Source organism: Doryrhamphus excisus, linkage group LG16, assembly GCF_037039965.1.
Source record: "Doryrhamphus excisus strain RoL-2023G ecotype Guam linkage group LG16, RoL_Dexc_Guam_v1.1, whole genome shotgun sequence".
Classification (NCBI taxonomy): domain Eukaryota; kingdom Metazoa; phylum Chordata; class Actinopteri; order Syngnathiformes; family Syngnathidae; genus Doryrhamphus; species Doryrhamphus excisus.
In genome coordinates, this window is record NC_136372.1 from 15,552,225 (window position 1) to 15,577,285 (window position 25,061).

The 25,061-nt window shown below is 41.2% G+C and overlaps 2 protein-coding genes across 5 annotated transcripts in view; one reads left to right on the forward strand and one right to left on the reverse strand.

Moving 5' to 3' along the window:
• Positions 1–25,061, forward strand: part of sez6l2 (seizure related 6 homolog (mouse)-like 2) — a 67,851-nt gene that overhangs the window by 37,537 nt on the left and 5,253 nt on the right. For 2 of the 4 annotated variants that reach the window (XM_078797239.1, XM_058048762.2), the window contains 14 exons: positions 3,252–3,491; positions 7,669–7,846; positions 8,442–8,523; positions 10,058–10,186; positions 10,264–10,479; positions 16,353–16,486; positions 16,597–16,789; positions 16,967–17,152; positions 17,232–17,415; positions 19,957–20,120; positions 20,932–21,126; positions 21,384–21,522; positions 23,099–23,295; positions 23,386–23,580. In XM_078797239.1, the coding sequence (XP_078653365.1) occupies positions 8,466–8,523; positions 10,058–10,186; positions 10,264–10,479; positions 16,353–16,486; positions 16,597–16,789; positions 16,967–17,152; positions 17,232–17,415; positions 19,957–20,120; positions 20,932–21,126; positions 21,384–21,522; positions 23,099–23,295; positions 23,386–23,580 (1,990 nt within the window). In that variant the 5' untranslated portion in view covers positions 3,252–3,491; positions 7,669–7,846; positions 8,442–8,465. Of the gene's footprint in view, positions 1–3,091; positions 3,492–7,668; positions 7,847–8,441; positions 8,524–10,057; positions 10,187–10,263; positions 10,480–16,352; positions 16,487–16,596; positions 16,790–16,966; positions 17,153–17,231; positions 17,416–19,956; positions 20,121–20,931; positions 21,127–21,383; positions 21,523–23,098; positions 23,296–23,385; positions 23,581–25,061 lie in introns of those variants that run through there. The other 2 variants (XM_078797241.1, XM_078797240.1) reach the window with 2 other exon arrangements.
• asphd1 (aspartate beta-hydroxylase domain containing 1) lies at positions 1,249–7,657 on the reverse strand. Its single transcript, XM_058048767.2, has 6 exons — positions 7,592–7,657; positions 5,369–5,824; positions 5,089–5,295; positions 3,271–3,478; positions 1,809–1,922; positions 1,249–1,693 (listed from the first exon to the last, which is right to left on the reverse strand). The coding sequence occupies exons 2-6, from the start codon at positions 5,798–5,800 to the stop codon at positions 1,584–1,586; spliced, it is 1,071 nt and encodes a 356-aa protein (XP_057904750.2). The 5' UTR covers positions 5,801–5,824; positions 7,592–7,657; the 3' UTR covers positions 1,249–1,583.

The following is a 25,061-nucleotide window of genomic DNA, read 5'->3' on the forward strand; positions in this document are numbered from 1 at the left end:
CCCTATAGTTACTTATACACTCCTATAATTCATTATTTATGACGTTACGCAACTCTTTTGCTGGAGACCCGAGTTCAATTCCACCTTCGGCCATCTCTGTGTGGAGTTTGCATGTTCTCCCCGTGCATGCGTGGGTTTTCTCCGGGTACTCCGGTTTCCTCCCACATTCCAAAAACATGCTAGGTTAATTAGCGACTCCAAATTGTCCATAGGTATGAATGTGAGTGTGAATGGTTGTTTGTCTATATGTGCCCTGTGATTGGCTGGCCACCAGTCCAGGGTGTACCCCGGCTCTCGCATGAAGACAGCTGGGATAGGCTCCAGCATACCCACGACCCTCGTGAGGATAAGAAAATGAATGAATGAATGAATGAATGAACCTTCTCAATGTGTTTTTTTAACATTATTAGAGCGCTCGCAACATGAAATAGCACCCCTATAGTCACCTATACACTCCTATAATTTATTATTTATGACATGACACAACTCTTTTGCTGGAGACCCGAGTTCAATTCCACCTTTGGGCAGCTGGGATAGGCTCCAACACCCCCGCGACCCTCGTGAGGATAAGCGCTAGAAAATGAATGAATGAATGAACCTTCTAAATTTTTTTTTAACATTATTAGAGCTCTCTAGACATGAAATAGCACCCCTATAGTCACTTATACACTCCTATAATGTATTATTTATGACATTACACAACTCTTTTGCTGGAGACCTGAGTTCAATTCCACCTTCGGGCAGCTAGGATAGGCTCCAGCACCCCCGCGACCCTCATGAGGATAAGCGCTAGAAAATTAATGAATGAATGAACCTTCTAAGTGTGTTTTTTTAACATTATTAGAGCTCTCTAGACATGAAGTAGCACCCCTATAGTTACTTATATACTCCTATAATTCATTATTTATGACGTTACGCAACTCTTTTGCTGGAGACCCGAGTTCAATTCCACCTTCGGCCATCTCTGTGTGGAGTTTGCATGTTCTCCCCGTGCATGCGTGGGTTTTCTCCGGGTACTCCGGTTTCCTCCCACATTCCAAAAACATGCTAGGTTAATTAGCGACTCCAAATTGTCCATAGGTATGAATGTGAGTGTGAATGGTTGTTTGTCTATATGTGCTCTGTGATTGGCTGGCCACCAGTCCAGGGTGTAAAATAAAACAATGATATGAAGAATTTGTGGCCATCACAACATCAAAAAAAACGTGATATTTTTGATATTGAAAAATTGATATTTTTATTTCTTCATTTCACAGTATGTCGGCTGCATTCACGAGCATTTGACGTTTCACATGCAAACAGCATTTACGAGTATATTATGTAACGCCATGGTTTAGACGACGAAAGAACAAGTCATCGGCTTGGATGTTCAATTCCAAAGTTCATCCATAATAATAATGTTTTCATGTACACAACATGCACTCCGGGATGAGTAATAAACGGGAATGGGAATAAATGGGAATCTCAAGGCTGATGCACACAGTGATTCATAGACCGGGGGTAAATGTATAAACGTGCAGGGTCCCCCCCCCCACCCGTGTGTTGCATAACCATCGGGCCCAAGGTCAGAATGGATTGACGAGTCACGGCTTGGGACTGAACATGAAGTCCAGCGCTTGTCTCTCAGCTGCAGCCACATTGGGATGCCAGAGGTCCACACTTAGAATAATCCGGGGTCCAGCTTCTGGGGGCCCTTTAAAAAACAAAATGGAGAAATCTTAATATAAAGTGAAGTGGGCACACTTAATAGTCTGGAACATCAGTTTGTCCCTGGCATATGTGTGTGTGTGTGTGTGTAGTTCGCCAACCTTTGTGTGAAACCGTGTGTAGGAATGAGTCATCAAACAGGAGGCAGTGTCCCTCAGACCAGCACTGAGGCTCCCCTCCCACCACCAGTTCACACAGAGGGGGGGTTTGCAGACCTGCAAAAGTGATTGGCTCCCAAAATCAAATTTATTATGGTTTTTACGCCGAAGCTAAAAAGGCTACGCTCTTCATCCCGGTCTGTGTTTAAGGCCAAGAGGATTATGAACCAGCTGGATTGCGGCAGAAAATGGGCTAAGTGCAAATGAACCCTAAACTACATCACTTAACAGCAGTGTTATTAGATCCATTGTGTGTGTTTGTGTGTGTGTGTGTTTGATATAGTCTGACAACGTTATGGTTTTATTTCATTTGAACATGCATCAGATTATGTCCAAAAGGAGTAGGAAGAAGCAAAGCTTATTAAATCCTACCCCTCCATCTGGTACTTTTACAATCAGTAACTGTTACATTTGTTCACTTCCTGCTTTCTTAACATAGTTTAAGTTTTTTTATTTTATTTTTTTTAATTATTATTATTGTTACATTTGTTCACTTCCTGCTTTCCAAATTTATTTTTATTTTTATTTTTTATGTTACATCATAAAAGAAATTAAAACCCACCAGCGTTTATCAGCGTTCAGTTTTTTTTAAATTAATATTATTGTTACCATTGTTCACTTCCTGCTTTCCTAATATAGTTAAATTTTTTTTTAATGTAATTTTTTTTTTATTTCTTTATATTACGTCATAAAAGAAATTAAAACCCACCAGCATTCATCAGGGTTTATTTTTTATTATTGTTATTGTTACATTTGTTCACTTCCTGCTTTCCTAATAGAGTTTAAGTTTTTTTATTTTTATTTTTATTTTTATTTTTATTTTTATTTTTATTTTTATTTTTATTTTTATTTTTATTTTTATTTTTATTTTTATTTTTATTTTTATTTTTATTTTTATTTTTATTTTTATTTTTATTTTTATTTTTATTTTTATTTTTAATATTACGTCATCAAAGAAATTAAAACCCACCAGCGTTCATCAGGGTTCAGTTTTTTAAATTATTATTATTGTTACATTTGTTCACTTCCTGCTTTCCTAATATAGTTTAAGGTTTTTTTTTAATTTATTTTTATTTTTATATTGCATCATAAAATAAATTAAAACCCACCAACGTTCATCAGGGTTCAGTTTTTTTTATTATTAATATTGTTACATTTGTTCACTTCCTGCTTTCCTAATACAGTTTAAGTTTTTTATTTTTATTTATTTTATATTTTTTATTTTATTTATTTTTTTTTTTTATTACGTCATAAAAGAAATTAAAACCCACCAGCGTTCATCAGGGTTCAGTTTTAGGTCCCCTGTAGTTAATTTACCTGCTGCGTATTTGTATTTGGCTCAACCATGCAGGAAATTCATTTAAATGATTTTCTCTTTTTTCTTAGGATGAATTCATTTACCGACCTAGATGACAGCGCAGCCTTGCGTTCGTGGGTCCGTACGAGCTCCCCAGTGTAGAACCGGGCCCCAGCAACCAAAATCCAGCGGATCCCAAAGAGTTGCTGCTTATGAATGTGCGAAGAGACAGCAGTGTCCGGTACGTGCAGGGACAGGAGCGACAGTTGGCCGCCACGCACACGCCGGAACTGTACAGTGGAAACACAGCCTGGCCCTGAAAGAGACACGTGAGTCACTGCACAGACACACAACAATACACAGACACACAACAATACACAGACACACAACAATACACAGACACACAACAATACATGCATTTGCTTCCACACTGTCTGAAACATTGGTGCATGGTCAAATATATCGTAGATATGGAATGTAACTTGTACAGGACCAAAAACAAGAACATACCTGGGAAGGCTAATATGCTAAATTAACATACCAAACCAGCAAGTCCAACAAGCAATTTCACCGAGCTCTCGATCTCAGGAAGGCAAAAGCAGCATATAGTTACAAAACTATTTTAATTCAGGGAAATGCAAAAGGGTGTCCAGATGTGCATTTTTATGTTGTTCACGTTTAGTTGTGGGCTGCACAGCGGTCGAGTGGTTAGCATGCAGGCCTCACAGCTAGGAGACCAGGGTTCAATTCCACCCTCGGCTATCTCTGTGTGGGGTTTGCATGTTTTCCCCGTGCATGCGTGGGTTTTCTCCGGGTACTCCGGTTTCCTCCCACATTCTAAAAACATGCTAGGTTAATTAGCGACTCCAAATTGTCCATAGGTATGAATGTGAGTGTGAATGGTTGTTTGTCTATATGTGCCCTGTGATTGGCTGGCCACCAGTCCAGGGTGTACCCCGCCTGTCGCCTGAAGACAGCTGGGATAGGCTCCAGCATACCCATGACCCTCGTGAGGATAAGCAGTAGAAAATGAATGAATGTGCACGGGGGGGGGGGGGGGGGGGTACAACAATGAATCTCGCACACAATAAAACTAAAATAAAGTAAAATTCAACAACATGCATGCTAGGTTAATTAGCGACTCCAAATTGTCCATAGGTATGAATGTGAGTGTGAATGGTTGTTTGTCTATATGTGCCCTGTGATTGGCTGGCCACCAGTCCAGGGTGTTACCCCGCCTCTCGCCCGAAGACAGCTGGGATAGGCTCCAGCACCCCCACCACCCTCATGAGGATAAACGGTAGAAAATGAATGAATATTGTTAGCGGCTGCACGGTACACAAGTGGTTAGCATGCAGGCGTCACATCTCGGCGACCTGAGTTCAATTCCACCCTCGGCCATCTCTGTGTGGAGTTTACATGTTCTCCCCGTGCATGCGTGGGTTTTCTCAGTAATGTAAAGGTGTCGGTAATGTTACTGTATTTGGTCATAGGAGTGTAAAGGTGACTATAGGGATGCTATTTCATGTCTAGAGGGCTCTAATGTTAAAAAGTTTATTTGGAAGGTCATAAATGTTAGCGTGCAGGCCTCACAGCTAGGAGACCTGAGTTCAATTCCACCCTCGGCCATCTCTGTGTGGACTTTGTGGGTTTTCTCCGGGTACTCCGGTTTCCTCCCACATTCCACACAATAAAACTAAAATAAAGTAAAATTATTCAAACAACATGTATGCTAGGCTAATTGGTGACTCCAAATTGTCCATTGATATGAATGTGAGTGTGAATGGTTGTTTGTCTATATGTGCCCTGTGATTGGCTGGCCACCAGGCCAGGGTGTACCCCGCCTCTCGCCCGAAGACAGCTGGGATAGGCTCCAGCGGTAGAAAATGAATGAATGAACGTTTGGTTGTCATTCTATTTTGGTACCTTCGGCCCCATTAAAGTCCAGCCAACTTTGGAATCAGTGCCTCTTTGGTACACGGCCTGGAACTCTGCCAGGATGACATGATAGTTAGCTTCCAGGACTTCGATGTCATGTCTGTGGGCATCACGTGGAAAGAAAGGAACACTTGGGACATCCGGCAGGTAGAAGAGGTGTGGCTTTTGTATTGTTGAATGATCATTCAGTCGGACCTGGAGGAAAAATTCCTTCCTTAATAAAATTCCATACCAAGAAGAACGCTCGATTTTTGGGTAAAACTCATACCTGTTCTCGAAGACCTTTATGTATGCGACCCATTCCTACCCAGCTGTAGCGTTTGGCATATTCTTGCAGGGCTGAGTAGAGTTTCCTGGCGTCTGCGGACGCATGAGCTGGGAACACGGCATGACTCAGAACGGGCGTGACATACCCCCGCCCCGGCTCCTCATCCTCTTCGGGTTCCATGCTAATAAAAGGTCTCTTTGGCTCACCGTTGAAGAGCTTGGAGTGGTCATTGTGCTTTCTTCCAGCACAGCTTCCACTAGCGGACCTTCTTGAACCCGCTTTTCCGCTTTCTCCCACCGATGGGAGATCCGAACCCATTCGGTAACAGTGCCACAGGAACAAGAGCAGGAGCGTCCACAGAATGCCACTCAGTGAGTGGACACTCATTTCAATATATGGAGGCAAGGGCAGCGTGTTCATGGACCACTGCATCCTTTTCAATTGGGTGCCAAAATACTGAAATAGAAACAGATTAAGATTTGAAGTGGATATATGTATGAATATGAGTGATGTAATATATATTTTTCAGTCCTCAATTGCACCAGATCATGTTAAAAATACCCTGTTTGCCAACAAGCAAAGCCTGAAGGGGAGGTCGGTCTGCCCTGCTTTCAGACAGTCTAGTTCACTTATTTTCTTTATTTAATCCCCTTCTGGCTTACAGGGTGCTGAGGCCAATCCTGGCATGAGGCATAAAGCGTCCATGTTGGGTCGCTGCTTCGTCATTGAGGACCGACTAACGCTGACCTCTTGTTCTAGTTGCTTTGCTGGGTTGCAACCTCCATGAAGTGATCTTTCATTGTTTACCGAGAAAAGTCATGATGTAAGACTTTCACAGAAACACTAACTGGTAACTGCAAGTAGATATTTTATTTTATTTTATTTTATTTTATTTTATTTTATTTTATTTTATTTTATTTTATTTTATTTTATTTTATTTTATTTTATTTTATTTTATTTTATTTTATTTTCTACCGCTTTTTCCTCACGAGGGTCGCAGGGTTTTTTAATTTTTAATTTTTAATTTTTAATTTTTAATTTTTAATTTTTAATTTTTAATTTTTAATTTTTAATTTTTAATTTTTAATTTTTAATTTTTAATTTTTAATTTTTAATTTTTAATTTTTAATTTTTAATTTTTAATCATAGGTTTAACTCCCCTAAAAAAGCCCTCTAAACATAAAATAACACCCCTATAGTCACCTTTATACTAGTCGACATAATTAAAAAAAAGCCATTTAAGACATAAATAAGACCTGTGCTTATGTGTGTTACTGTAAACGTGTTCTAGTCTGGTGCTTATATTGGAATTATTATTATAATATTATATATTTTTATTTTTAATTAAAAAATATTTAAAAATTTGTATTTTATTTTTTAATGTTTTTATTATAATTTTAATCTTTTGTTAACATTTTTTCTATAACATTTCCACTTTGTGCAACTACGTAAAATGATGTTATTTTTCCTCATAATATTGATATTATATATTATTATATGACATTATGAGATATTATAATAATATATAAAATATATTATATATTGTATTATTATTATTATATGATATTATATCTTTATGTATATATATAATTCATTCATTCATCATTCATTTTCTACCGCTTATCCTCATGAGGGTCGTGGGCATGCTGGGGCCTATCCCAGCTATATATATATTTTTTTTTATTTATATATATGTATATATACATATATAATATTTTCGTAAAATTATGACTTTTTCTTGTTATTGTTTTTTTTGTTCTTGAAATGCACCACAGGCCTTAAAGAGCCACCGGGCCACACTTTGGACACCCCATAGCGGCTGCCAGGTGAATACACTAAATGTGATGCTGCCCCCCAAAAGTTGTGGTCAGTGAGTGAAAAGTCAAATTATGGGGGTTAAATTTCTGAGATGACCACGTGTTCAAATTGGGGTGCCCCCCCCCCCCCCCACGTGATGACACAGTTACTGTAAATGACACCCAACATCCTTAAGCTCCATAAAGGTGTCCCACAAATGCTCGGATTGGTCGTTTTTTTTGTTTTTGTCTTGCACTCCATCTTTCATTTTGTTTTTCCTCTGCGCCAGCGCCCACAGCTCAGCAGGCTCATATTTAATATTGGCGCAAAAAAAAACACAGCAACAGCACACACCTAAACATGCACACATTCAAATGCGCATTCTAACCAAAGCACTGCGCAATATCATCACATCACCCGGATTACCTTGATGAATAGCGCCGAGGTGGCTCACACTCACACGCCTCTCGTGCTCGCTCCTTCCGCCTTGCTATTCCCTGCAGTTACCGTGCTCAACCACTAGAGGTCGCCTGGCGCCTTCCACACAGTCACAGAAGCCCCCCCCAACATCACAACCGAATGCGTCAAGCCCGTCAGTGAGCAGCCATAGGGGACACCTCGACACCAGCGTGCTGACGGGGCCTACATTCTATTAAAACCATCGAAGGAGCCTACGTAACGGTAAGGGACTTGCATGTTTTTGTTTTGTTTTTTTGGCCTCTTTGAGTCTAAACCATCGATACCTAAAATGGGTCCTCGGTACGGTGCGAGGGATGCTTGCCTTGCAGAGAACCCCCCATCATTTTTGTGACACACCGAAACACCGTTTTCACCGAGGAAACGCCTCGAATGATGGATGATTTAGAAATGCGTTTTCGTTACAAAAAACTACAACAAAAAAAAAAAACACAGTCGTGTACCTGCCTCCATTTTTATGGATGTGGAATAACGCATTTTTGGACATGCACTTGCAGGTTTGGGGGGGTGGGGGGGGTGCTGAAAGAACGCAGGAAGAAAGCATGGGCATTTATCCTATGAACATATGCATTTTTTCATATTTTTTTTGCCTATATTTACGATGCATCATTAATAATTCCATTAATAGGCCAAAGTATTGACGTAGTAGCATATGTAAACGTAATACCTGCAATGCTAAAGCTGTACATTAATATGCAGTGTAATTAAAAATGGTTGTGCAGTAAGAGTCCACTTTGCACACTTGAAAGGCTTTTTTTTTTTTTTTTGAGTGATGCTTATGATGTTTGTCATTTTTCAGGTGATTGGGTTCCCGTTCAAAGCCATGGGGTTCTCACGCCTTGCTGCGATGCTGTCTGTCACCATAATACACCTAGTTTCAGGTAACGGCAACAGTGTGTGTTTGGGTATTTTATCTGAATCACTTATCGGACATTGTTTTTATTATTCATTATTATTATAATTATTACGGGTGGTTGAGTGGTTAGCACGCAGACCTTACAGCTACGAGACCAGGGTTCAATTCCACCCTCGGCTATCTCTGTGTGGAGTTTGCATGTTCTCCCCGTGCATGCGTGGGTTTTCTCCGGGTACTCCGGTTTCCTCCCACATTCCAAAAACATGCTAGGTTAATTAATTATTCATTCATTCATTTTCTACCGCTTTTTCCTCACGAGGGTCGCGGGGGGTGCTGGAGCCTGTCTTCGGGTGAGAGACGGGGTACACCCTGGACTGGTGGCCAGCCAATCACAGGGCACATATAGACAAACAACCATTCACACTCACATTCATACCTATGGAATATTTGGAGTCGCCAATTAACCTAGCATGTTTTTGGAATGTGGGAGGAAACCGGAGAAAACCCATGCATGCACGGGAAGAACATGCAGAGATGCCCGAGGGTGGAATTGAACCCTGGTCTCCTAGCTGTGAGGTCTGTGCACTAACCACTAGACCACCGTGCCGCCCGGTTAATTAATTAGAGACTCCAAATTGTCAATAGGTATGAATGTGAGTGTGAATGGTTGTTTGTCTATATGTGCCCTGTGATTGGCTGGCCACCAGTCCAGGGTGTACCTGAAGACAGCTGGGATAGGCTCCAGCATACCCATGACCCTTGTGAGGATAAGCGGTAGAAAATTAATGAATGAATGTGCACTTGAGAGGGAGGGGCGTACAACAATGAATCTCACACACAATAAAACTAAAATAAAGTAAAATTATTCCAACAACATAATAATATAACATAATATAATAGTCTATATGTGCCCTGTGATTGGCTGGCCACCAGTCCAGGGTGTACCCCACCTCTCGTCCCAAGACAGCTGGGATAGGCTCCAGCATCCCCCGCGACCCTCGTGAGGATAAGCGGTAGAAAATCAATGAATGTGCACTTGGGGGTGGGGGGGACAAAACAGGAATAATTCTATTACAACATTTTCTCTACACAAAATGTGTCTCGCACACAATAAAACTAAAATAAAGTAAAATTATTCCAACAACATGCATGCTAGGTTATAATTGGCGACTCCAAATTGTCCATAGGTATGAATGTGAGTGTGAATGGTTGTTTGTCTATATGTGCCCTGTGATTGGCTGGCAACCAGTCCAGGGTGTACCCCGCCTCTCGCCCAAAGACAGCTGGGATAGGCTCCAGCATCCCCTGCGACCCTCGTGAGGAAAAGCGGTTGAAAATGAATGAATGAATGAAAAAAGATCACTATAATAATAACAATAATAATATTACAATGATAATAATAACTCAACTACTCCTTTTGGGCTTGTGATCAGATAGCTGAATACAAATGTAAATAATGGAAAGTTATATTTTGATTGATGTAAGAAATGCACTCTAATGTTTCATATATTTGCCCCCCCCCAAAAAAATATATATATTTTGTTGTTTTGAATGTGCAGGCATGAGCTTTATGAGTCCCGAGACTGACACGGCACCAACATCCCCCCCTGAGTCTTACCCTCTGGGTGACCTGATCCACGCGGCGCTACAGAGTAAGGAATACTTAGGTCAGGCTTCGACCACCGCAGGTACATGGTCGTCATGGACGTTAGTTACGTAACACGATATGATGAGGATGACATTATCTTTATTTAAACTTCAACAGGGACGACCACCAACCCCACACAGGCAGCACCCGGCGTCAGACGGGGCGAATCGACCGCCACGGTCATTTCTCCAGGACTGCTCACCACGGCGCTGGTATCCTCGTCTGCGGGCGGCCACGTGGGAACGAGAAACCGCATGTCCTTCATGCCCGTAGAAGAGGAGACAACCACTACTCTAATCACCACTACTACGATAACCACAATGCACATGCCAGGTACGCCTGCATGCCGTTTTTGTCCACTAACTCCTCCCACTTTTCTCATTCGATGCGAACCAACGTCAGAATATTCCGCTCATTCAGAACACACTTTGCTATCCATCGGGATTTTTTAAAACATTCCCACATTTAGTGTCATTTACTGTGACAGTTTTTCCGTTGAATTGCTACGGTTGTTTTGCAATCCGTTGGTTGCTGGTTCGATCCTACCCTCCATTGTTATTTTCCAGCAATTCAAATTTCAACGTCAACTAGAAACGAATAACCAACTTAAACGGTTGAAAAATCACTATAACGTTCCATTTATTCTACAGAATCACATGACTCAATTATTGCTGGTTCAGTCCTTCCATGGTACAGTCCTCATGGAATCGATCAACACATTGATATGTTTTGACAATCATTCTGCATTTTTACATTCCAACATTACAAATTCCAATATTTTCTGTGACATTGTGGTGGTCGAGTGGTTAGCGTGCAGACCTCACAGCTCGGAGACCAGGGTTCAATTCCACCCTCGACAATCTCTGTGTGGAGTTTGCATGTTCTCCCCGTGCATGCGTGGGTTTTCTCTATGAATGTGAGTGTGAATGGTTGTTTGTCTATATGTGCCCTGTGATTGGCTGGCCACCAGTCCAGGGTGTACCCCGCCTCTCGCCCGAAGACAGCTGGGATAGGCTCCAGCACCCCTCGCGACCCTCGTGAGGATAAGCGGATAGAAAATGAATGAATGAATGAACCTTCTAAATTAGTTTTTTTTTAAAACATTATTAGAGCTCTCTAGACATGAAGTAGCACCCCTATAGTCACTTATACACTCCTATAATTCATTATTTATGACATTACACAAGTCTTTTGCTGGAGACCCGAGTTCAATTCCACCCTCTGCCATCTCTGTGTGGAGTTTGCATGTTCTCCCCGTGCATGCGTGGGTTTTCTCCGGGTACTCCGGTTTCCTCCCACATTCCAAAAACATGCTAGGTTAATTAGCGACTCCAAATTGTCCATAGGTATGAATGTGAGTGTGAATGGTTGTTTGTCTATATGTGCCCTGTGATTGGCTGCCCACCAGTCCAGGGTGGCCTGAAGACAGCTGGGATAGGCTCCAGCATACCCATGACCCTCGTGAGGATAAACGGTAGAAAATGAATGAATGTGCACTTGGGGAGGGACGTACAACAACAATGAATCTCGCACACAATAAAACTAAAATAAAGTAAAATTATTTCAACATACATGCTAGGTTAATTGGCGACTCCAAATTGTCTATAGGTATGAATGTGAGTGTGAATGGTTGTTTGTCTATATGTGCCCTGTGATTGGCTGGCCACCAGTCCAGGGTGTACCCCGCCTCTCGCCTGAAGACAGGTGGGATAGGCTCCAGCACCCCTCGCGACCCTTGTGAGGAATGAAATGAATGAATGAATGAATGAATGTCCATGTTGTCAACCTACTGGTGGAAATTCACCTGCTATGGATTGTTGCTGGTTCGATCCTCACTAGATTCCAACACATTTTTCATGATAATTGAATATTTATTCTACTTTTTAGTTAATTCAATGCCAATAATTAGTAGTATGAAAATACTGCATTGATAGTGAATTAGTGATCATTTACATTCATTGCCTGGAGACTCAAGAGACTCAAGGGTTTGATTTGAAGATGTCAGCGACTGACTGAAGGAAGAATAACAACAAGGTAACGTACCACTTCCTGAATTAACGCTATAGCTTTAGTTGCATATGCAAACATAGCTAGCCATTTTTCCTTGAAGAAAGCTACCGCTCTTATATAACCGATCTTGTGCTCCTGTTTCAGATGTCATTGATCGTCAATGATGCTGTGTTATGTCATTATGGGCTTGCTCAGGAATGCAAGCCCCATAGACTATGGGGCTTGCATTCCTGAGCAAGCCCATATTGTTATTCCTTGTGGTGTTTAGCTATTATTATATCTTAATCTTCCCATTTTTGCGCGCGTAATGCGGCCAAAACCGCAAGAAGGACCCCAACACACGTTACACCGCCGGAATCGTGACGCTTGGAACGTTTTGTGTAACTATGGCAACCCTAAAAACCAAAACGTTCAAAAATGGGCCACTAGATTAGGTATCCCTGTTCTATTTTTAGAACAGCCTCATTCCAAAGAAAACGAGAATTTACAAACATTTCACACCCTCATTTTTTAGATAAACTTCTCAACTCTCTCTGTGGCTAAATGCTAATTACTAGCATGTTAGCATGTTAGCATTTAAGCTAATTTACTCATGTCTAAAGGGAAATACACACATGGCATGATGTAGGGAAGTTATAGGACAACTTTGGCACTTTCTAAACTTGAGGCCCTCTTGCTAGGTGCTAGCATGATGACTGTTAGCATGTTAGCATTTAAGCTAATTTACTCATGTCTAAAGGGAAATACACACATGGCATGATGTAGGGAAGTTATAGGACAACTTTGGCACTTTTTAAACTTGAGGCCCTCTTGCTAGGTGCTAGCATGATGACTGTTAGCATGTTAGCATTTAAGCTAATTTACTCATGTCTAAAGGCAAATACACACGTGGCATGATGTGGGGACACTATGGGACTGCCCAAAACTTTTTGTGACCTGAGGCTGTATTGCTAGGTGCTAGCTTGGTAGCCGTTAGCATGTTAGCATTTAAGCTAATTTACTAATGTCTAAAGGCAAATAGACACATGGCATGATGTGGGGACGCGATGGGACTGCATCAACCTTTTCGGTACTTGAGGTGTTCTTGCTAGGTGCTAGCATGGTAGCCGTTTGCACACCGGGCCCGAGGTTCACAACACAGGTGGCAAGCCCATCAAAATTTCTGTGGGAATTTTCTAGTTTATAAATGAAATTTATTGTGGGTTGTTTGGCTTATTTCCAGCAGAAATTGACTTTTACCTTTTAAATAATTAACCAAGTAAGAATTTCGTGTGATTCTGGTCTTATGCATATGCAGTGTAATGTTCTCTGTACTTTCTCAGGTTCTGAGAGGTTCTCGTAATTCAAGTGCAGAACCACACGAAGGAAGACTGGTCATGAAGAGACCTGCATATGACGAGTCTAAAAACCCACATGAACAAAGCATATTAAGAATGTGGCGTGACCTAAATTATTATTATTATTATTATTCTACACCGAGATGTTCAAGATGTCCGTGTGGAGGAAAGACAGTGACCATTTGTAAGCACTTGATGTGGAATTTCCACAAGAACAATCTGTAAGTGGCCCACTGTAGCACGTAGTACATGTAATTGAATATCAATATCTTATGCAAAAAAATATTGATTACTGCCTCTTCTCTGAAGGACACTGTTGAAGTGAAAGTGAGCCAACATCCACATGACTTCTTATGAATATGTTTTACATATTTGTAACGTAGCACATATAATATGCGCCGCCTTTGATGATTAAACTTGATTCCATGTGCCGTTTCTTGTGTCGTGTTTGTAAGCGCTAAGATGGCGCCACCGTAATGATCGCCTCAGGTACCCGAATATTAATTAGCAACCACTAAATCACTTTCAAATGATGACTTTCAAATTTGAATGCAGGGGATTACATACAGCATGTAAATACCCGGGCTGCACGGTGGTCTAGTGGTGAGTGTGCAGACCTCACAGACAGTAGACCCGAGTTCGATTCCACCCTTGGCCATCTCTGTGTGGAGTTTTCATGTTCTTCCCGTATATGTGTGGGTTTTCTCCGGGTACTCCAGTTTCCTCCCACATTCCAAAAACATGCTAGGTTAATTGTCCATAGGTATGAATGTGAGTGTGAATGGTTGTTTGTCTATATGTGCCCTGTGATTGGCTGGCCACCAGTCCAGGGTGTACCCCGCCTCTCGCCCGAAGACAGCTGGGATAGGCTCCAGCAACCCCCGCAACCCTCGTGAGGATAAGCGATAAAAAATGAATGAATGAATGAACCTTCTAAATGTGTTTTTTTTAACATTATTAGAGCTCTCTAGACATGAAGTAGCACCCCTATAGTCACTTACACTCTCTTATAATTCATTATTTATGACATTACACAACTCTTTTGCTGGAGACCCGAGTTCAATTCCACCTTTGGCAATCTCTGTGTGGAGTTTGCATGTTCTCCCCCGTACATGCGTGGGTTTTCTCCGGGTACGCCGGTTTTAATCACAAAATAATTAATCATGATTAATCACAGTTTGGAACTATGTGTTAAATATGGCCATTGTTACTGTATTGTATGAAAAATAATAAAAATCTATACATGCGTGAGGGTATGCTGGAGCCTATCCCAGTGTGTCTTGACAGGCTGGACATGATACGCATTCGTTAATTAATGATGTGATGCGGTGCTATTTTTGGCAGCCGGACTGTCAACACAGGGATGGCCAAAGGTGGAATTGAACTTGGGTCTCCAGCAAAAGAGTTGTGTAATGTCATAAATAATGAATTATAGGAGTGTATAAGTGACTATAGGGGTGCTACTTCATGTCTAGAGAGCTCTAGTAATTCATTCATACATTCATTTTCTACCGCTTTTTCCTCACGAGGGTCGCGGGGGTGCTGGAGCCTATCCCAGCTGTCTTCGGGCGAGAGGCGGGGTACACCCTTGGACTGGTGGCCAGCCAATCACAGGGCACATATAGACAAACAACCATTCACACTCACATTCATACCTATGGACAATTTGGAGCGGCCAATTAACCTAGCATGTTTTTGGAATGTGGGAGGAAACCGGAGTACCCGGAGAAAACCCACGCATGCACGGGGAGAACATGCAAACTCCACACAGAGATGGCCGAGGGTGGAATTGAACTCGGGTCTCCAGCAAAAGAGTTGTGTAATGTCATAAATAATGAATTATAGGAGAGTGTAAGTGACTATAGGGGTGCTACTTCATGTCTGGAGAGCTCTAATGTAAAAACAAAAACAAATTTAGAAGGTTCATTCATTCATTTTCTATCCGCTTATCCTCACGAGGGTCGCGGAGGGTGCTGGAGCCTATCCCAGCTGTCTTCGGGCGATAAGCGGGGTACATCCTGGACTGGTGGCCAGCCAATCACAGGGCACATCTAGACAAACAACCATTCACACTCACATTCATACACATATAGTTGTGTAATGTCATAAAGAATGAATTATAGGAGAGTGTAAGTGACTATAGGGGTGCTACTTCATGTCTGGAGAGCTCTAATGTTAAAAAAAACAAATTTAGAAGGTTCATTCATTCATTCATTTTCTATCCGCTTATCCTTATGAGGGTCGCGAGGGGTGCTGGAGCCTATCCCAGCTGGCCAAAGGTGGAATTGAACTCGGGTCTCCAGCAAAAGAGTTGTGTAATGTCATAAATAATGAATTATAGGAGTGTATAAGTGACTATAGGGATGCTACTTCATGTCTAGAGAGCTCTAATAATGTTTAAAAAAAACACATTTAGAAGGTTCATTCATTCATTTTCTATCCGCTTATCCTCACGAGGGTCGCGAGGGGTGCTGGAGCCTATCCCAGCTGGCCGAAGGTGGAATTGAACTCGGGTCTCCAGCAAAAGAGTTGTGTAATGTCATAAATAATGAATCATAGGAGTGTATAAGTGACTATAGGGGTGCTACTTCATGTCTAGAGAGCTCTAATAATGTTTTAAAAAAACACATTTAGAAGGTTCATTCATTCATTTTCTACCGCTTATCCTCACGAGGGTCACAAGGGGGTGCTGGAGCCTATCCCAGCTGTCTTGGGGCGAGAGGCACGGTACATCCTGGACTGGTGGCCAGCCAATCACAGGGCACATATAGACAAACAAGCATTGACACTCGACTGTGAAGATGATATTTCCTATTTAACAAAATGCAACGCATGATGTTTGCTTCCTTGTTTTTCCAGTTCAGTGCAATGCGTCTTTGTCTGCGATGGAGGATGTTGTGGAGTCACCGGATTCTGCATCATCATCATCTTTTTCCCCACTGGAATGCACCTACAGCATTACAGTCTATGCAGGCTACGGCGTGGAAATCCAGGTAACGCCTATTAACATTCTGGATGCATAAATTACTCCGTGCATTGCAAGTTTTTCATTTAAATTTTTCACACTTGACGTAACTTTTGCTTGTTGCATTTTCTCTGCCAGGTGAGGAAGGTGAACCTATCCAAGGACGAGTCCCTGACCATCATGGGGTACGGGGGTTCGGCACCAGAACTGTTAGCCAATGAGACGCTTATTAGGGAGGGTCAGGTGATTCGCAGTACGACCAATCAGGTGCACATCCACTATCGAAGTCGCCAGCAGAGCAACCATGGCAAGTTTATCCTCAACTATCAAGGTAAGTCAAACCCTTCATATAAGTCAGTGTCTTGTAGTATTATTATTTGTACTGTATAAATAATATAATAAACTGATAAATAAGTCATAGATGCCTTATTTATTGGAGGTGTGCACAGGAAGCCATGTTTACATCTTTCATAATAAAGGTCCACGTGTTCTGTCTTCTCTCTGAAAGCTTTTATGCTATCCTGCCCGTTCCCTCGTTCCCCGGAAAGCGGCGGAGTAACGGTGACCGACATCCACCCAGGCGGTCAGGCGCACTTCCACTGCGATCCTGGTTACCAAGTTCGGGGTCATGAGGTGGCGACATGCGTCAACACCACGAGACCTCACTGGAGCACGCCCGAACCCCAATGTGTCGGTCAGTGACCTCATGAACAACCGGAACATACGTAGTACGTGTTTTTATATGTAATAATACTACTTTTTTTTTTTTTTAGCTGTGTCTTGCGGAGGGTGGATTCGTAATGCAACAGTGGGGCGAATACTCTCACCACCCCCTCCGTCTGTCGCCAACCACAGTAATGGAAACAACCTGAGCTGCCATTGGTTGCTGGAGGCCAAAGAGGGCCACAGACTCCACCTGCACTTTGAGAGGATCGCACTGGATGAAGATGACGATAAGTAAGTAGTTTCCCACTATAAAATTGCAGTTTATATTGTGCGTCTTAAATGGCTTATTTTCTCTTACTATATCTATTACGTATATTGGGTAATGGGAGTATAAAGGTGACTATAGGGGTGTTATTTCATGTCTAGAGGGCTCTAATAATCCTAATAATGCGTATTAAGAAGGTTATAAACAGGTTTTCTATAGTCTTCCATTTATTTTCTGTTACTATATCTATTATATTGGATAATGAGAGTATAAATGTGACTATAGGGGTGTTATTTCATGTCTAGAGGGCTCTAATAATCCTAAAAACGCGTATTAAGAAGGTCATCAACAGGCTTTCTGTGGTCTTCCATTTATTTTCTGTTACTATATCTATTATATTGGATAATGAAAGTATAAATGGGACTATAGGGGTGTTATTTCATGTCTAGAGGGCTCTAATAATCCTAAAAATGCGTATTAAGAAGGTTATAAACAGGTTTTCTATAGTCTTCCATTTATTTTCTGTTACTATATCTATTATATTGGATAATGAGAGTATAAATGTGACTATAGGGGTGTTTTTTCATGTCTAGAGGGCTCTAATAATCCTAAAAACGCGTATTAAGAAGGTTATAAACAGGTTTTCTATAGTCTTCCATTTATTTTCTGTTACTATATCTATTATATTGGATAATGAGAGTATAAATGTGACTATAGGGGTGTTATTTCATGTCTAGAGGGCTCTAATAATCCTAAAAATGCGTATTAAGAAGGTTATAAACAGGTTTTCTATAGTCTTCCATTTATTTTCTGTTACTATATCTATTATATTGGATAATGAGAGTATAAATGTGACTATAGGGGTGTTATTTCATGTCTAGAGGGCTCTAATAATCCTAAAAACGCGTATTAAGAAGGTCATAAACAGGCTTTCTGTGGTCTTCCATTTATTTTCTGTTACTATATCTATTATATTAGATAATGAGAGTATAAATGTGACTATAGGGGTGTTATTTCATGTCTAGAGGGCTCTAATAATCCTAAAAACGCGTATTAAGAAGGTTATAAACAGGTTTTCTATAGTCTTCCATTTATTTTCTGTTACTATATCTATTATATTAGATAATGAGAGTATAAATGTGACTATAGGGGTGTTATTTCATGTCTAGAGGGCTCTAATAATCCTAAAAATGCGTATTAAGAAGGTTATAAACAGGTTTTCTATAGTCTTCCATTTATTTTCTGTTACTATATCTATTATATTAGATAATGAGAGTATAAATGTGACTATAGGGGTGTTATTTCATGTCTAGAGGGCTCTAATAATCCTAAAAACGCGTATTAAGAAGGTCATAAACAGGCTTTCTGTGGTCTTCCATTTATTTTCTGTTACTATATCTATTATATTGGGTAATAGGAGTATAATAGTGAATATAGGGGTGTTATTTCATGTCTAGAGGGCTCTAATAATCCTGAAAACGCGTATTAAGAAGGTTATAAACAGGTTTTCTATAGTCTTCCATTTATTTTCTGTTACTATATCTATTATATTGGATAATGAGAGTATAAATGTGACTATAGGGGTGTTATTTCATGTCTAGAGGGCTCTAATAATCCTAAAAACACGTATTAAGAAGGTCATAAACAGGCTTTCTGTGGTCTTCCATTTATTTTCTGTTACTATATCTATTATATTGCGTAATGGGAGTATAAAGGTGACTATAGGGGTGTTATTTCATGTGTAGAAGGCTCTAATAATCTTAAAAACGTGTATTAAGAAGGTTATAAACTGGTTTTCTATGGTCTTCCATTTATTTTCTGTTACCATATCTATTATATTGCGTAATGGGAGTATAAAGGTGACTATAGGGGTGTTATTTCATGTCTAGAGGGATCTAGTAATCTTGAAAAAGCATATGAAGAAGGTCATAAACAGGTTTTCTATGGTCTTCCATTTATTTTGTGTTACTATATCTATTATATTGGATAATGGGAGTATAAAGGTGACTATAGGGGTGTTATTTCATGTCTAGAGGGCTCTAATAATCTTAAAAAGGTTATAAACAGGTTTTCTATGGTCTTCCATTTATTTTCTGTTACTATATCTAGTATATTGGGTAATGGGAGTATAAAGGTGACTATAGGGGTGTTATTTCATGTCGAGAGGGCTCTAATAATCTTAAAAACGCGTATTAAGAAGGTTATAAACAGGTTTTCTACCCAAAATTCTGCATAATCATGCACAAAATAGAATCCCAGTTCCATTAAAACAACAACAATTGAACACTTTCATCCAATCAAATTGCAGGTTAAACAATTGAGATTAAAATCCTAACTAATTACTACGGAGTACTGTGTCTTGCACATTTAAAAGACGAGACGTGTATAGCTTTACAATGAGGTAAACATAATTGTAAATCCTGCGTCTTAACAGCTTTACGATCTATTTTCTTAATCAAAAAAAATCTCTGACATCACCTTCATTGCTGTATTTTAAGTTCTGTGCATCTCCTGTCATCTTAGTATAATATGTAATATTATATATAATATGCTTTTTGTCCTTTGAGGTTAATTGTGCGCAGTGGAAACAGTTCGCTGTCATCTCCGCTCTTCGACTCGGATCTGGATGACGTCCCGGAGCACGGACTGCTGAGCGAGAGCACCTCGCTGTACTTGGAGCTCACTGCTGATTCATCCTCCATCCCTCTTCTTCTGGCGCTGCGATATGAGGGTAAGTGTCAAGGCGACGGACACTATGGACATTATATGGATTTTTTTTTTTATAGGAGGATAAGTGGAAAACAAATGTTTGCCAATATCTAGCCGCAGGGGGGAAATCCATATTTGGGTTGATGATATCTGTATTTCTCTGGAATTGCCAGCTAAAGCAGGCTTCTCTAACAATAACATTATTTTTCCTCATAATATTACAAGTTCATACAAGTACGACTTTTTTCTCTTAATTTTTTACTCTTTTCGCTACATTTTTTTCCCTAGGATATTGATACATTTGGGCTTAGCTGTCTCCAGTATGGGCTGCACGGTGGACGAGTGGTTAGCAAGCAGACCTCACAGCTAAGAGACCCAAGTTCAATTCCACCCTTGACCATCTCTGGGTTTTCTCCGGGTACTCCGGTTTCCTCCCACATTCCAAAAACTAGCTTAATTTTTGACTCCAAATTGTCCATAGGCATGAATGTGAGTGTGAATGGTTGTTTGTCTATATGCGCCCTGTGATTGGCTGGCCACCAGTCCAGGTTGTGCTGGGATAGGCTCCAGCACCCCTCGCGACCCTCGTAAGGATAAGCGCTAGAAAATGAATGAACCTTCTAAATGTGTTTTTGAACATTATTAGAGCTCTCTAGACATGAAGTAGCACCCCTATAGTCACTTATACACTCCTATAATTCATTATTTATGACATTACACAACTCTGAATAGAAAATGAATGCATGTCTACAGTATGTAACGCCATAACATAACATATGTTTACGAATTTAGGGTGTTTTTCATCATGTCATATTTTGTTGTTGTTGTTTTAGCGTTTGACGATGAGCACTGCTGGGAGCCCTACATGCCTCACGGCAACTTCAGCAGCAGTGACATCAGCTACCAGCTGGGCACCACCGTCACCTTCAGCTGCTCCCCGGGCTTCGTCATGGAACAAGGCTCAGCCACCATTGAGTGTGTGGACCCCAGCAATCCCCACTGGAATGATAGTGAACCCGTGTGCAAAGGTATGTGGAATGTTATCGGAGTATTCCTGGTTTTCCAGTCATGTCGACTTTGTTGCTCATTTGCCTTGTTTTTCCTACCTCTAGGGATTCAGATAATGAGGTGGTTGTGGCAAAGTAATTAATGTTCATTGATTGAAGTTCCCGATCTAATTAATTATTCCACAGACACAACACAGACACATGACTGGATGATACCAGGATTCTATCCCATCATGTTTTGCTGTGGTCACTTCACTTTTGTGTATTTTCTGCATTAGCGCTGTGTGGAGGCGACCTCACCGAACCATCCGGCACCATCCTGTCTCCCGATTGGCCCCAGAGCTACTCCAAGGGTCTGGATTGCTTGTGGCAGATCCACGGCAATGAGGAGAAACGCATCGAATTGGACATCCATATGTAAGTTCATTCATTCATTTTGTACCGCTTTTTCTCATGAGGGTCGTGGGTATGCTGGAGCCTATCCCAGCTGTCTTCGGTGGTGGCCAGCCAATCACAGGGCACATATAGACAAACAACCATTCACACTCACATTCATACCTATGGACAATTTGGAGTCGCGAGTTAACCTAGCATGCATGTTGTTGGAATAATTTTACTTTATTTTAGTTTTATTGTGTGCAAGATTCATTGTTGTACGCCCCCCCCCCCCCCCCCCCCCGCCCCTCAAGTGCACATTCATTCTTTCATTAATTTTCTACTGTTTATCCAGCTGTCTTCAGACGAGAGGCGGGGTACACCCTGGACTGGTGGCCAGCCAATCACAGGGCACATATAGACAAACAACCATTCACACTCACATTCATACCTATGGACAATTTGGAGTCGCTAATTAACCTAGCATATTTTTGGAACGTGGGAGGAAACCGGAGTACCCGGAGAAAACCCAGAAACTCCACACAGAGATGGCCGAGGGTAGAATTGAACTAGGGTCTCTTAGCTGTAAGGCCTGCGTGCTAACCACTTGGAAGCCTAGGATTCTTTGTTTGTAAATGGAACGCCATAGAAAACCTGTTTATGACCTTCTTAATATGCGTTTTTAAGATTATTAGAGCCCTCTCGACATGAAATAACACCCCTATATTCACCTTTATTTGGAATATATGGAATGTGGGAGGAAACCGGAGTACCCGGAGAAAACCCACGCATGCACGGGGAGAACATGCAAACTCCACACAGAGATAGCCGAGGGTGGAATTGAACCCTGGTTTCCTAGCTGTGAGGTTTGCGCGCTAACCACTCGACCGCCGTGCCGCCCCATATGTAAGTTAGTAAAAAAAAAAAAGTAATAAGGTGTGTGTGGTCTCTAATCACAAACATCAACAGCTGTGGCTGTAGGCAACCTCCTGAGATACAGTAATCCCTCACAACTTCCGACTTTGAATTTCACTCACAATTTTATTATGTCATATTTTCTCTTATTATGTCTACTATATTGGGTAATACGAGTGTCAAGTTGACTATAGGGTTGCTATTCGTGTCTGGAGGGCTCTAGTAATATCAATTCATTCATTCATTTTCTACCACTTTTCCTCACAACGGTCGCAAGGGGGTGCTGGAGCCTATCCCAGCTGTCTTCGGGCGAGAAGCAGGGTACACCTTGGACTGGTGGCCAGCCAATCACAGGGCACATATAGACAAACAACCATTCACACTCACATTCATACCTATGGACAATTTGGAAGTAATAATAAAATAATCTTATTATGTCTACTATATTGGGAAATATGAGTGTCAAGTTGACTATAGGGTTGCTATTCCTGTCTGGAGGGCTCTAGTAATATCAATAGTATTTAGAAGTTTGTAAATAGGGTTTTTATGCTATAATTATGAAAATATTGGATTTATTTATTTATGCTTCGAAAGTCACACATGTTTAACTTATAATACTGGTTTTTTTACAGTGTAAAAGATGTAAAATATGGATTATGTCTATTTTTTTCTTTCTCTGTCTGTTTTTCCCCGCTTCAAAAAGTTTGAATATTCGCCACACCGACGTGCTGACCATTTTCGACGGCCGTGACCTCATGTCCCACGTCATCGGCCAGTACCTCGGATCCAAAGAACGTTTCAAAGTTGTATCCGGGGGGTCAGAGGTCACCATTCAATTTCAGAGCGATCCGGAGGATTCCAGTTTTATCCTGAGTCAGGGATTCCTAATCCATTATCGTGGTAAGTAAGGTTTCCCATCCATTGATAATTACTTTGTGTATTATAAAACTTCATTCTTTGCGTAATGTCTTCTGTGTTTGTGTCATGCAGAGGTTGAGCCAAATGACACCTGTCCCACTCTGCCTCAAATCGAGTTCGGGTGGATCAGCTCGTCCCACTCCGCCCCTGTGAGGGGGAGTGTACTGACCTATCAGTGCCAACCAGGATATGACATCAACGGTTCGGACATCATCACCTGTCAGTGGGACCTTTCCTGGAGCAGCAGCCCACCTACTTGTGTCAAAGGTTCAATTTCCTTTCTGTACTCGGACATAATAAGCTGTTTCCTTGGCAACATCACAGACATGACTCTGCTGCCTCAGAAGACAAAGAAAGGGCAGGGAAACTTGGCAGGAAAATAGTAATTAACACCACTGTTATGAGTTATGTGTTGTGCTTTTTATTAGGAAAGGAATATGTATACTGCACTGCCACCTGCTGGATTTGGTGGGGCACTGCCCCGTTTGCCTCGACAGTAATGCCTTCTTTCGATAATCTGTTTCCGACCAATATGTTTTAAACATTATTAGAGCCCTCTAGACATAAAATAACACCCCTATAGTCACCTTTACACTCCTATTACCCAAAAATTGGGCTTCAGTGTGTTGCTATATAAACATGGGGGCGAACAGGAAGTGACGTCATCGGTTCAGAGTTGAGGTTTTGCTTGATGTAGGTTACGGCCGAAACTGTAGCTCGTGTTAGTCAAACTTATGAGTGGCAAATAGGTTTTTGAATGCATCTTTTAAGTGGCTTTTATGTGTATTTTCATTAATTTCAATTTCATTAGTCCAGCATGAAACAGCAGGATTTATTGATTAATATATTTTTAATGAAACGTGATAGACCAGGGTTCGATTCCACCCTCGTTCATCTCTGTGTGGAGTTTGCATGTTCTCCCCGTGCATGCGTGGGTTTTCTCCGGGTACTCCGGTTTCCTCCCACATTCCAAAAACATGCTAGGTTAATTAGCGACTCCAAATTGTCCATAGGTATGAATGTGAGTGTGAATGGTTGTTTGTCTATATGTGCCCTGTGATTGGCTAGCGACCAGTCCAGGGTGTACCCCGCCTCTCGCCCCAAGACAACTGGGATAGGCTCCAGCACCCCCGCGACCCTCGTGAGGATAAGCGCTAGAAAATGAATGAATGAATGAACCTTCTCAATGTGTTTTTTTTAAACATTATTAGAGCTCTCTAGACATGAAGTAGCACCCCTATAGTCACTTATACACTCCTATAATTCATTATTTATGACATTACACAACTCTTTTGCTGGAGACCCGAGTTCGATTCCACCCTCGGCCATCTCTGTGTGGAGTTTGCATGTTCTCCCCGTGCATGCGTGGGTTTTCTCCGGGTACTCCGGTTTCCTCCCACATTCCAAAAACATGCTAGGTTAATTGGCGACTCCAAATTGTCCATAAGTATGAATGTGAGTGTGAATGGTTGTTTGTCTATATGTGCCCTGTGATTGGCTGGCCACCAGTCCAGGGTGTACCCCGCCTCTCGCCCCAGAAGACAGCTGGGATAGGCTCCAGCACCCCCTGTGACCCTCGTGAGGATAAGCGCTAGAAAATGAATGAATGAATGAACCTTCTCAATGTGTTTTTTTAAACATTATTAGAGCTCTCTAGACATGAAGTAGCACCCCTATAGTCACTTATACACTCCTATAATTCATTATTTTTGACATTACACAACTCTTTTGCTGGAGACCCGAGTTCG

Bases quoted from the DNA above. Each gene is read 5' to 3' on its own strand.
- asphd1 (XM_058048767.2), bottom strand. From the start codon at position 5,800: ATGCAGTGGTCCATGAACACGCTGCCCTTGCCTCCATATATTGAAATG. The intron at 5,296-5,368 runs GTATGAGTTTTA...TTTTTCCTCCAG, and splicing joins ATAAAGGTCTTCGAGAACAG to GTCCGACTGAATGATCATTC. The intron at 1,694-1,808 runs GTTGGCGAACTA...TGTTTTTTAAAG, and splicing joins ACACACGGTTTCACACAAAG to GGCCCCCAGAAGCTGGACCC.